Source organism: Rhamphochromis longiceps, linkage group LG13, assembly GCF_057381845.1.
Source record: "Rhamphochromis longiceps isolate RC_006_pf linkage group LG13, R_longiceps_female_GT1.1, whole genome shotgun sequence".
NCBI lineage: Eukaryota > Metazoa > Chordata > Actinopteri > Cichliformes > Cichlidae > Rhamphochromis > Rhamphochromis longiceps.
The window spans coordinates 38744460-38757263 of NC_140569.1; the positions used below are offsets into that span (position 1 = coordinate 38744460).

The 12804-nt window shown below is 43.3% G+C and overlaps 1 protein-coding gene across 1 annotated transcript in view; it reads right to left on the reverse strand.

The window, feature by feature from the left end:
- Positions 1-1090: 1090 nt before the first annotated feature.
- The window catches only part of LOC146656468 (heterogeneous nuclear ribonucleoprotein L-like), a 77731-nt gene continuing 66017 nt past the window's right edge, over positions 1091-12804 (reverse strand). The window contains exon 14 of the mRNA XM_085427212.1: positions 1091-3956. Coding sequence (XP_085283338.1) covers positions 3901-3956 — 56 coding nt within the window. The 3' untranslated portion in view covers positions 1091-3900. The remainder of the gene's footprint in view (positions 3957-12804) is intronic.

The following is a 12804-nucleotide window of genomic DNA, read 5'->3' on the forward strand; positions in this document are numbered from 1 at the left end:
GCATGTTGTACCTGTGGTCGGAGGAGGTTGAGGAAGAGCCGCTCTAGAGTCTTCATAAGATGTGACGTCAGTGCCACCGGTCGGAAGTCATTCAGCTCATTGGGCCGGTTCCTTTTGGGGACCGGGACGATGCAGGATGTCTTCCATAGGGCGGGCACTCTCCCCAGTCGCAGACTGAGGTTGAAGACTCGTTGTAGCGGCTCCCCAAGTTCAGCAGCACACGCCTTTAGCATCCTAGGACACACCTTGTCTGGGCCTGCTGCCTTTCTGGGGCGAAGCTTCCTCAGTTGCCTCCTGACCTGATCCACTGTGACACTGGGAGGTGTTTGGGAGGAGGGGAGGGGGGGAGAGGGGGGGAGAGTCTATTCTTACGTGTAGACATTGTCTTTCATTTTAAAGACAGCTGTGACATCATCACATCCTGGAGGGCAGTGACTGAGCAGCTCGTTTCGATGACATGTTTCAGTTAATACAAGCACACCAACATCTTTAAAAGATTTCATGAAAAGGGTGGAGGCAGGATGTTCCAGCTGTTTCTCAAAGAAGACTAATACAGTGTGTACAGTGAGACAAAACTGAGTTAACATAAAAACTGCTGATACATTTATAATACTGAATATAATTCATTATGTACTCTATGGAGGCATGTACTTCTGTTATATTAGCATTGTACTGTTACTGTCGCCTTCTCATTGGGTGTTTAGTGGAATAATTCATTTTTTTCCCAGTTCAATTCAACTATGTCCATGGTTTCAAACTACGCTTGCAACTGTAGCTCATTACAGACTGTGCAGAAACAGCTAAATATGGAAACAAAATGTGCAAAGACTTCCTGGTCTTTCTTTTGTTTGTATAAAAATCCTGATGCAAACAATAAACGAGGATCCTTATCACGCAGGTTTTCAGCTGACATTGATAACGATGTGAGGGCACAGCTCTGTGTGCGGCTTTACAGCCTCAAAACAGGTTTATTCAGTTTGAACAGGTACGTATCATTTAGACCACAGAATGTCTTGAAATAAAACAACATTGTTTTAGGATTTTTTTAATGACAACAAACTATTAACAATATCAAACATTTACTGTCTTAAAATCATAACTTATACCTGCTTCCTTGTCTCAAACCATCAGTTATGTGATTAACACTCAGGCTTTTGCCACGGTTTACATTTTACTGCTGCACTGGGTCGTTCACACTTTACAAAAGAACAAATGTAGAACTAAAAGATAAAAGTTAGTATGTAACAGCGAATTCCATCATCTGAATGTAACATTTTGAACACAAGTAACCCATGTAACTATATTTAGTAACAAAAATATAACATTTCTGTTATTTCAGTGCTGAGAGGGTTAAGAACTCAAAGGCCCTCATTTGTCCAAAAACACCCCAAAATAACCAAAAAACAAATGAAATCACTGTAGAAACAGCACGTTACATACAAACCTCTTAGTGCCCATTTACAACTGTTACACAGCAAGTACATAAGCAACAACTTGTCTGTTATTATTGCTTATGTTCAAATATTATTTACAACAAGGACGCCTCAGTTCTAGAATCCGTGAGTCTGACTAAACAGAGACACTTGGCTCTTTGTATTTGATCCAAAACAGTTTTACCTTTTTTACCTTAGATTTGAGATTAACAGACGGAATATTGCACAAATTAAAATGCTTTTTATTACGAGTTTTTCCTTCTGTCCTCAGTAACTGTTGTGCAAACAGATCACATATTTCTATGATGCAGATGCAATTAAGAGATCGAGTTTGGGACACTTAATGATTCAAACTCTCCCTGATATTTATTCTCCAAATCTCTAAAATCCAGCATAAGTGATGACGAGCATTCCTCCAAATCTGATTTCATCATTGTTAGTAGCGTAATGCAGGAGAGCACTGTCCAACTCAAAGGTCCAAAATCCCCCACCGGTGTTAAAATGGCTCAAGATCATGTGACTGTGGGTGAAATGTCACATGACGCACATACAGTAAGCCCTTATGTGATCCTGGAAAAGACCACAACCATCAGGAAATGTTTCCTCCCAGGTTAGATGTGATCCCTCTGCTCTTGTAAAAGTGTCAGATTCCAACATTTACGTTTTTCTTTTCTGCTTGGACAAATGGTACTTCTGTTATTCTTTTTTCAACATCAACGCATTTTATACTGGAATGAGCTACAGCGCATTTCAAGTTAAAGCTCAGGTCTTCAGGTTCACATCTTTTAACTGTTCGATCACAATATTAGATGTAAGGATGCTATTTTCTATTTTTGACGTCCTGCTGCTTGCTGACCTGAGATCAGTCAAAGCTGTGCTCACTCAACACCTTTTTAGTTACACAGGCCTTCACTCAGTGGGTGTTTTTTATTTGACTTTTTTCTGCTTTTTAAACTTATATTTTGTGGTTCTCATTGCCTTAAGGCATTGTAAACGTACACGGGTTTTAGCACGTGTGCTGCATAAATAAAATTGCCGTTTCCATATATATCAACACAGGTAGTTTACATCCTGTTACAACTGAAAACATGTTATCTTAAGGTAACAGCAGGGACATTTAAAGATCATGCTGACAAGCTGATGCAATGTGTCCAGTATCCCCAGTTTAATCATCTAAGAAGCATTGAGTGCAGTTACATGCAGAAGCCTCCTCTCAGACTCGTGGCTAATGTTGTTTTCAGCTTGCTACAGATCAAAGAAGTCCTGAATCAGATAAAGAAGAATAACTCATATTCTGATCTCTGGACTGTAGATTTGCACTGTTTTCAGTTCACATCTATTTCACTGTTACAATAAAGGAGAGTCCAGCAACTCTGTGACAATAACATACATTTTGATTCTAAAATGACCTCAAATGGACACAGCACGCAATTGATTTCTATTTATACAGAAAACACAAGAGGTCGCAGCTGACTCTAATAAAACCCACTACAATTTTCTGTGTACAGTAATTCAAATACTGATATATTAAAAGATCTACAGATATATGCACAGAATTCTGGGGAAAACGTCAGTAGACTCATTTTAAACTCACATTAAGTGGGGAAAATAACTTTGATCCACTTTAAAATATATGAAAAATGTTTTCAGTCGATGTCAACATCTCATTTTTTAACATGTCCAGACATGGAAACTCATTCCAAGCTGCTTATTAATATGTCATTAGACAGGTTTCTGACGTGGGCTGCTTCGGGACACTTGAGGTGTATAAAATGTGTATCGTCCTCTGAAGTTTCTCAGCAAATATCATGACAGAGAGAGTTTCTTCTCTACAAGTTAGTCTACATATTGGATTCATTTCTTCAGGTTAGGCTAAAACAAACCAGACGCGGTTCTGATTTTTTACATGAACAATAAAGTTTTGTTTCTGATAAACATAAATAGTCATTGAAACCTTGATGACATTCCTAACATGATTCCTCCAGATGTCATGTGTTAATATTTTTATAGTAAACTCATAAATTAGCTACGCATCTCATGCTGACCAAGCACTGCAGTGAAAGCTCGGCCTGTAAGCTTAGCTCCCACAGGGCAGCAAGTTTATGTAACACTAAGAAACCTTAAATGACAGCAAGTTAAAATTGTTTCCATTTTTAATTTTTTTTTACATTTTTTTAAACATAAAATGTGACTTCAGTTGCCTGTACAGACGTCTAAATGTAGAGTGGATTCCTCAGAGTGTCCATTACCACGTTCTTCTTTGGTGGCCATCAAACTCAAAGTGCTTTGATTGGTCAGTAAGACTAGAAAAGCACTCTATAAATACCCGTCCATTTCCATCCTTTATTATTCTCATCTTGGTTTCTCTCTGCCTCACTCCTCTTCGCGTCTGCCTTTCATGCTCCCTCCTTGGGTCAGAGGTCAGCTATCAGCAGGTCCAGCAGCTCTCTGTAAGCTCGGTAGCTCTTTATAGATGTGATGAGGTGGAAAAACACAGTTTGAGTGTGTATGGGTTGGACCCATCTGAAAAAAGAAACACAAACAAATGCATACTTAGCATAACAGCCTGACTGGTATATCAACTGTGATAAAGATGTGAGGGCAAAAGGAATGGTACAGGTTTGGCTTGATAAGGCTCCCTTCCATGTATTTGCATTTAGCTGGAAAAGTGTGTGTGTGTGTGTGTGTGTGTGTGTGTGTGTGTGTGTGTGTGTGTGTGTGTGTGTGTGTGTGTGTGTGTGTGTATACCATTGTCCTCACTTGGTCTGAGGACAATGGTCTAATTTCTGTCCACTATGAGATGAAGGAGAACAACGGCCTGATACCTGCAGCAGGCACGTGCAGAGGGGGGGGGCTAGAGGGGCTTGAGCACCCGCCCCTTTCCTGATGGGTGCCCAAAGTGCCCTTTTGTTGAGGCAACTTTTTTTTTAAAAATTATTATTATTTTTTTAATGTGTGCGTGCGTGCGGAGTCCTGTCTGTGCCCCTCAACAATAATATTTAACTATTAATCACAGTTTTGCTAAATAAAAGGATCTGGCTTGCATCAGTTGTGTGATTCTTACTCTGAATCTGAATAAGTACGCGGGACCACTGTGTGCGGTAAGACCATCTCTTTACTTCCTGTATTACCATCTACCGGCATGCATTGCCAGTGCGTAACACGTAATCAACAGTTTGACAACCCTCGGAGTATGTGGCAGGGACTAAACACGATCACAGACTTTAGAGGGAAAACCAGCACACCGCAGACCACGGCCTCTCTGTGTGAGGATCTAAACGTATTCTACGCTAGATTCGACACAGCGAACACCATGAGACCGGACAGTGTGCGCACCGCGGATGACGTCAGTGCGCACACTGTGTCTGAGGAGGATGTGCGGAGGTGCTTCAGGAAGGTGAACGCACGCAAAGCTACTGGTCCGGACGGGATTCCCGGCCGCGTCCTCAAGTCATGCGCGGCTCAGCTGGCTGGAGTGTTCACGCACATCTTCAACCTTTCCCTCTCTCTGTCTGTAGTCCCAGCCTGCTTCAAAATGGCCACCATCGTCCCTGTACCCAAATCCTCCACCATCTCCTCATTGAACGACTGGCGACCTGTAGCCCTGACCCCCATCGTAAGCAAATGCTTCGAGAAGCTGGTCAGGGACTTCATCTGCTCTGCACTACCCGACTCACTGGACCCTCTACAGTTTGCATACCGCCACAACAGGTCCACTGATGATGCCATAGCCCTGACACTACACACTGAACACTGGTGCTCCACAGGGGTGTGTACTGAGCCCTCTCCTGTACTCACTCTACACCTACGACTGCACAGCCACTAACAACTCCAACATCATTGTGAAGTTTGCGGACGACACTACAGTGGTGGGTCTTATCACCAACGGTGATGAGACGGCTTACAGGGAGGAGGTCAGCGCCCTGACCCACTGGTGTCAAGACAACCATCTCACCCTCAACGTCGCAAAGACAAAGGAGTTGATAGTGGACTTCCGGAGGTGCAGAGAAGTACACACCCCCATCACCATCAACGGCGCTGCTGTGGAGAGAGTGAGCAGCTTCCGGTTCCTTGGAGTACATCTGGCTGAGGATCTTACGTGGTCAGTACACACAAACAAAACAGTGAAGAAGGCGCAGCAGCGCCTCTTCTTTCTCAGGAGACTGAAAAGATTCGGCATGAGCCCCCGCATCCTCAGGACCTTCTATCACTGTGCCATTGAGAGCATCCTCACTGGATGCATCACCACCTGGTACGGCAACAGCACCGCCTACAACTGCAAAGCTCTCCAGCGAGTAGTGCGGTGCTCTGAACGGATAATTGGAGGTGAGCTTCCCTCCCTCCAAGACATCTACAGGAAGCGCTGCCTGAGGAAAGCGGGGAGGATCATCAAGGACTCCAGTCACCCCAGCCATAAACTGTTCAGACTGCTTCCATCAGGAAGGAGGTTCTGCAGCATCCGATCCCGTACCAGCAGACTGAGAGACAGCTTTTTCCACCAGGCCATCAGACTGATGAACACTTCATAGACACCTCAGCTTCACTACTGGAACTTCAACATTATGCACTCCATACTGTATATAAATGCCACTTGTTTTGCACATATTCAACTCTGTATATTTTATATATTTTATTATTATTATTATTATTATTATTTTTTTTTATTTATTTATTTTTTTTACTATTTAATTTGTAAAAATGTGTATGCACACACACACACACACACACACACACACACACACACACACACACACACACACACACACACACACACACACACGTAGGAAAATATTTAGTATACACATCCAGAAATGCATACACTATTATATATTGTACATATATTTATTAGTTTCAGGTTGGCCATTCTTGTATTTTGCTCGTTTGTGTTGTTGTGTTTGCACATCTCTGTTGCTTGTGGGGCTCGCACACAAGAATTTCACTCGCATGTGCTGTGCCAGTGTGCCTGCACATGTGATGTGACAATAAAAAGTGATTTGATTTGATTTGATTTGATTACACAATCAAACAGTGAACACATACTGCCCATACAACAAATGTACCAGAGACAATTATGAATACACCACATCTCCCCTTTTAAACAAAAACAGAATATTACTTTTCTCAAGACAGAACTTCCAACCAGACTACCTCTTGATTCTTTTTTTCTCTTTTTCAAAGCCATACAAGAACATCTGGCAAACAATCTGCATTACATTTTTAACCTTTTGTTTTTGTTTTCTTGTTCTTTTTAGCTTTATTTTACTGTGCTCTACAAAACCATTATAACACAGTTACATAACAACAACCTTTTTTTTTTTCTCTCTTACAGATCTAACTTTTTAGGTTTAACTATTGGCCTCCCTGACTTGGTTCTGACCACATCAGTGTTAACAGGTGTAGCAGGGATCACACTGGGTGTTTGAGGCTTCTGCAACACAGGCACATTAGCAGGTTCATGCACAGGTGAACTTAAAGGAATCAAATGCACACGATTACGCCTCACAGTCCCTTGTGGTAACTCCACTGTGTATGATCGGGGTGTAGAGTGATTTTGGATAACAGTGCCTGTAGTTTTGACATCAGTCACCCAAACTTGCTCTCCTGGGGACAGGCTGCATAAAGGTTTTGCGCAGTGGCGCCTGTTGAAGTTTGCCACGTCCATCATCCTCTTCTCCCTTTCCTTTCGAGCGAGCAGTGCGTTGTCCGGCAGTGTGGGCTCCAGCTGCGATGGAAGCATCGGCAGTGTGGTTCGCAGACGTCTGCCCATTAAAAGCTCTGCAGGGCTGTATCCGGACTGCAGTGGTGTAGCTCTATAGGCAAGAAGAGCTAGATAAGGATCAGCTGCTTTTTTCAGAAGATTTTTTACAGTCTGCACAGCACGTTCTGCTTCTCCATTACTTTGTGGAAACTTGGGACTGCTTGTGATGTGTTTGAAGCCGTATGCTGCTGCAAAGTCTGTAAAGATTTGACCTGAATACTGTGGTCCATTATCAGACATGAGGACCTCTGGGATGCCGTGACGGGCAAAGAAAGATTTCAGGTGAGTAATGACATCGTTTGATTTTGTCCTGTTTAACAAAGCAATCTCAACAAATCTAGAGTGATAGTCAACAGCGAGAAGGTAAGTTTTCCCTCCCAGCTCGAAAAGATCTGTGCCCACTCTCAGCCATGGGCGGGCAGGGTATTCTGTTGGCATGAGTGGCTCACTGTTATTGTGTCTTTCTTGAATACACGTTTTGCACTTGAGCAGCATCTCAGAGATTTGTTGACTCAGCCCGGGCCACCACACTGTTTGGCGTGCACGAGCTTTACATTTTACCACACCTTGGTGTCCTTCGTGTAGTTTTTCCAGCACCTCGTTTCTCATTGCTGAAGGAATGACAAGCCGTGTGTCTTTTAACAAAAGGCCGTCTTCAACAGTGAGCGTGGCTCGGTCAGGCCAGTAATTTCGCAGTAAAGGCTCTTGTTTTGCATGTTCTGGCCAGCCTTCGGTGCACATGTCCATGACGCGAGCACACACACTGTCGCTTTTCAGTTGTTCCTTCAGTGTTTGCATATATGATGAACTGACAGGCATGTTTGCTACAATACTGTCGACATATATGTCTGTGCTTTCCATCAGCTCTTTGTCTGACAGGTTCATTGGTTTTTTCAGAGGTGAGCGGGACAAAGTATCTGCTGTCCAGAGCGATTTCCCTGGGGCGTACTGCACAGTGTACGAGTAACGCATGAGTCTCATTCTGAATCGCTGGATCCTGGGTGGCAAGAGATCCAGAGCTTGTCCTCCCAGTAAGGAAACGAGAGGTTTGTGGTCCGTTTCAAGACAAAAATGTTTACCAATCAGGAAATCACGAAAACGCTCACACGCCCATGTAGATGCCAGTGCCTCTTTTTCCACTTGTGCGTATCGTTGTTCTGTAGGAGAAAGGGACCTCGATGCATACGCCACTGGTCGCCATCCTTCTTCCCACAGCTGCAAAAGAACACCTCCGAGACCATAGGATGAAGCATCTGCTGATACTTTAATGTCTCTGTTGGGGTCATACATTGCGAGCACTGGGGGTGAGGTCAGGGCATCTCGTAATGTTTTGAAAGCTCTCACTTGGTCAGTTCCCCAATACCATGCGTTCTTTTTGGAAAGAAGATCTCGCAGGGCTTTGTCTTTTTCAGCTAAATGGGGGATGAACTTGCCCACTTGATTCACCATGCCCAGAAAACTACGCAACTCTGACACATTAGTTGGCTCTGTCATTTCTGTAATTGCCTCCGTTTTCTTCGGGTCGGGACTGATTCCTGTATCCGCTATGATGTGACCCAAGAAAGCAACCTTGCTCTGGGAGAGCTCGCATTTTTCAACATTCAGCGTTATGCCTGCTTTTTCCAGTCTTTGCAGTGTAGCATGGAGACGGGAATCGTGCTCCTGATGGTTACGTCCCCACACCAACACATCGTCAATGTGACACACCACTCCTTCGAGACCCTCGATGACCTCCGCCATCATGCGCTGAAAGTGTTCGGGCGCTGAGTTGATCCCAAACGGTAGGCGGTTAAAGTGGAACTGCCCAAAGGGTGTGATGAAGGTGGTGAGTTTGGCAGACTCATCGGACAGGGGAATCTGCCAGAAGCCCATGTTGGCATCCAGTTTGCTAAACACTTTGGCTCCTGCGAGCATTCCTAGACTTTGTTCAACCGATGGCAGCACATATTTTTCCCTGCACACATACTCATTTAGTCCGGTAAAGTCTATGCAAAGTCTTAGCCCAGGGCTGTTTTTCTTTGGAACAACAACCATGCCGGCACACCAATCCGTTGGTTCCTCAACTCGGGTAATGACACCAAGCTCTTCCATTCGTTGGAGTTCCTCTTTTACCCTTCCCATCAGAGGCAGAGGAAGCCTTCGCGGAGTTGTGAGTGAGTACGGCACAGCGTTCGGTTTGAGTTTAATGTGATAGGCCCGCTGCACTTTCCCTAGACCATTGCAAAGTTTAGGGTAAGTAGTCTTCAGAGTGTCCATTGAAACCGCGTCAACTCGCACCAGCAGGCCAAGAGCTGTAATGGCGGGCAGGCCTAGCAGTGGAGTGCTCAGGTTTCTTACAACATAGACCTTCTCTGTTGTCTGTTTCGCTCCGTAGTTGAGCTGTAGCTTTGTAAAACCTGCAACGTCCAGTGGTGTTTTTCCAGGGCCTAACAAAGGTTTTTCTGGCTGCTGGAGGACTGGTCTGTGTTCGTTAGCAAAAATCTTTGATAAGTCCGAGTCAGCTATTACAGTCACATCTGCTCCCGTATCCAGTTTGAAAGTGATTTTTGCATCTTTCACTTGTATGTTGGCTGTCCACGCCTGGCCGTCACTGGAAACTGAGCCTAGGAAGAAACCTTGATCCTCTTCCTCCTCAATACTTTGCACTGTCTTGCTTTGTCTGCAGACTCGCTGGTAGTGACCTTTTTTTCCACATAAATGACATTTTGCATCATTTGCTGGGCACTCAGGTTTCGGATGTGGAGAGCCTCCGCACTTGTAGCATTTGTTACTTTGTCTCTTGCTATATTGCTGTTGTGTTTTGACAGTTTTATTTTTGAACATGTTGAACTTTGTTTTGTCGTGCTTTTGTATCACTCTGTCAACTGTTTTCGCATTTACATGCATTACATTTGTTTCACTTCTCAAAGCTGACTGTTGCTTTTTGATTTCTTCTGACTGCCTGGCCATATTTATAGCTTTATCCAAGTCCAAGTCTTTTTCCATCTGCATGCGCTCAGACAGCCTCGTGTCGGCCAAGCCCACTACTATTCTGTCTCTTATCAGCTCATCGTGGAGCGGTCCGTAGTTACAGTGCTCTGCTAATGCATGCAAGGCAGTCACGAATGCATCAACAGTCTCATTCGGCTCTTGTTTGCGCATATTAAAACGTGCGCGCTCATAAACAACATTTTTCCTGACAATGAAAAAGTTGTGGAAGCTATCTCTCACTTTAGCATAGTCCCGTTGGTCTACATCACTTAACTTTAGTCCTCTCAGGACGTCATCCGCTTCGTCTCCCATACAATATATGAGAGTGTTCACTTGATTTTCCTCCGAGCTCGCAGACAGATTACTTGCCTGACGGAATCTCTCGACGCGACGGACCCATCTTGTCCATTCGTGTGGTTTGGAAAAATCAAAGGGCTCCGGTGGTTGGATGCTAAACGTAGCGCTGGGAGTGCTAGCCGCGGTGCTAACTCCTGCCCTCGGACGATCGTCTACGTCGTCATTCGGCATTTTGTTTCCACCTTCCCCTTCTCCTCACACTCGGCAGATGTATGGAGTCTTACAAGTCACACAGCACTTCTGACACCATGTGTGATTCTTACTCTGAATCTGAATAAGTACGCGGGACCACTGTGTGCGGTAAGACCATCTCTTTTACTTCCTGTATTACCATCTACCGGCATGCATTGCCAGTGCGTAACACGTAATTACACAATCAAACAGTGAACACATACTGCCCATACAACAAATGTACCAGAGACAATTATGAATACACCACATCAGTCACATGATCACATTTAACCAATGATCGCCCTTGATGGCAGAACGCGCTGGTTACGAGCCGGGAACGAGCTCACAAAGAGCACGCGCATTTTTAGCGGTCCGGAGCTGTAAGAGAAACACAAGTTAACTCAGAGACACAGACTGATGCGACAAAACCAGTAAGTAGGTGTACAGCGCACACTGTAGTGTGTAGCACCCAGGAGTATTAGCTTATTACGTACAAAAAAATCAGTCAGACAACTACAGCTCATTCAGAACTCTGCTGCTCGAGTCCTCACTAAGACCAAAAAAGTGGACCACATCAGTCCAGCTCTGAGGTCTTTACACTGGCTGCCTGTCCGTCAGAGGATAGACTTTAAAGTCCTGATGCTGGCCTATAAAGCTCTGAATGGTTTAGGACCAAAATACATCAATGACCTCCTGACCCAGTATGAACCATCCAGATCCCTCAGGTCATCTGGATCCGGTCTTTTATCAGTTCCCAGAGTCAGAACCAGACACGGAGAAGCTGCATTCAGCTTTTATGCTCCTTATATCTGGAACAAACTCCCAGAAAGCCTCAGATCAGCTGAAACACTCAGTTTATTTAAATCCAGGTTGAAGACTCACCTGTTCTCAGCTGCATTTGAATAAAGCACCAAATCCACACTTTAAGCTTAAATTTCAAAACTTACATTTAACTACTGATTTTATCTACTGTTCTGATTTTATCTGTTTTGATTTTATATACTGTTTTGTTTGTTTGTTAATTAGTTTGTTTATTTGCTTGTTTTAATCAATTTTAAATCATGCTTTTTATTTGTTCTTGTTTCTAATGTCTCTGTAAAGCACTTTGAATCACCTTGTTGTTGAATTGTGCTATACAAATAAACTTGCTTTGCCTTGCCTTGCCTTACACGTTGGTAAGCTGTCTCGTTGCAACTGACGAACTGAAACAAACAAGCGTGCTGTGTGTGCAACAGCGCGACAAACATTACCTGTCCTTTTATTAACTGCACAAGTAGTGCTGGTCACAGCTGCTGGCTACCTGTGTAAGGCTGTCATGGGTCTGTAGCTCTGTCACCGTTTTAGGGAACATATTTAGTTTTAAAGTAAGTTTCCGGGCTTTTCCTGCCTTTCTGGAGGGATTATATTTCACTAAAAACGATCTAATATGCATGTTCACATAATAATTATTATAATTATAATATATTAAAAAACACACGCTGTATTTTAAAGAACATACATTAAGAAGCAGATTATATCAGATTTATATTTTAAATAAGACAAAAGTTGGATTTTACAGCAGTAAAATGATTGTATCTCTACAGTTTAAACATGTAATAAGCTTTGCCCCTGCACAGAGTGGATAGTGAAACACATGGAATCATCATAAATACATTATTTCATATTTATTACTTCCCCCTCCTCATTGCTTTATTATTGTAGCTCTAGTAATAAATAATAATGTAAGGATTCTGGATCAGCACCATGATGCCCATAGTATATACAGTATTCTGAAGAAGGTCTAAAATGTCACTGTGTGTGCATGTGTGTGTTTTATTTAGATGGATTTTTTTTTAATTATTACTCATGATATAACATTGTGCAGACATGGCTGGTAAGGACATGAGGAGGAAACAGCAGGAGCTGTGTGAGGCTACTAAAGGCAGGGCTATAACATTTTTCTGTCATCATTTAGATTAAGTGCAGGAGTTGTTAGGTGTGGATAATTAGATTATAGTTTATTGCAATAGCAAGTTGTGCCTTGTTCTCACATAGACAGCAAGTGGAGAGTGATATATGAAATGATGGGATGGAAGGAAGAAGAGAAGCAAAGAGTGATTCACAGGCAGAGCCTAA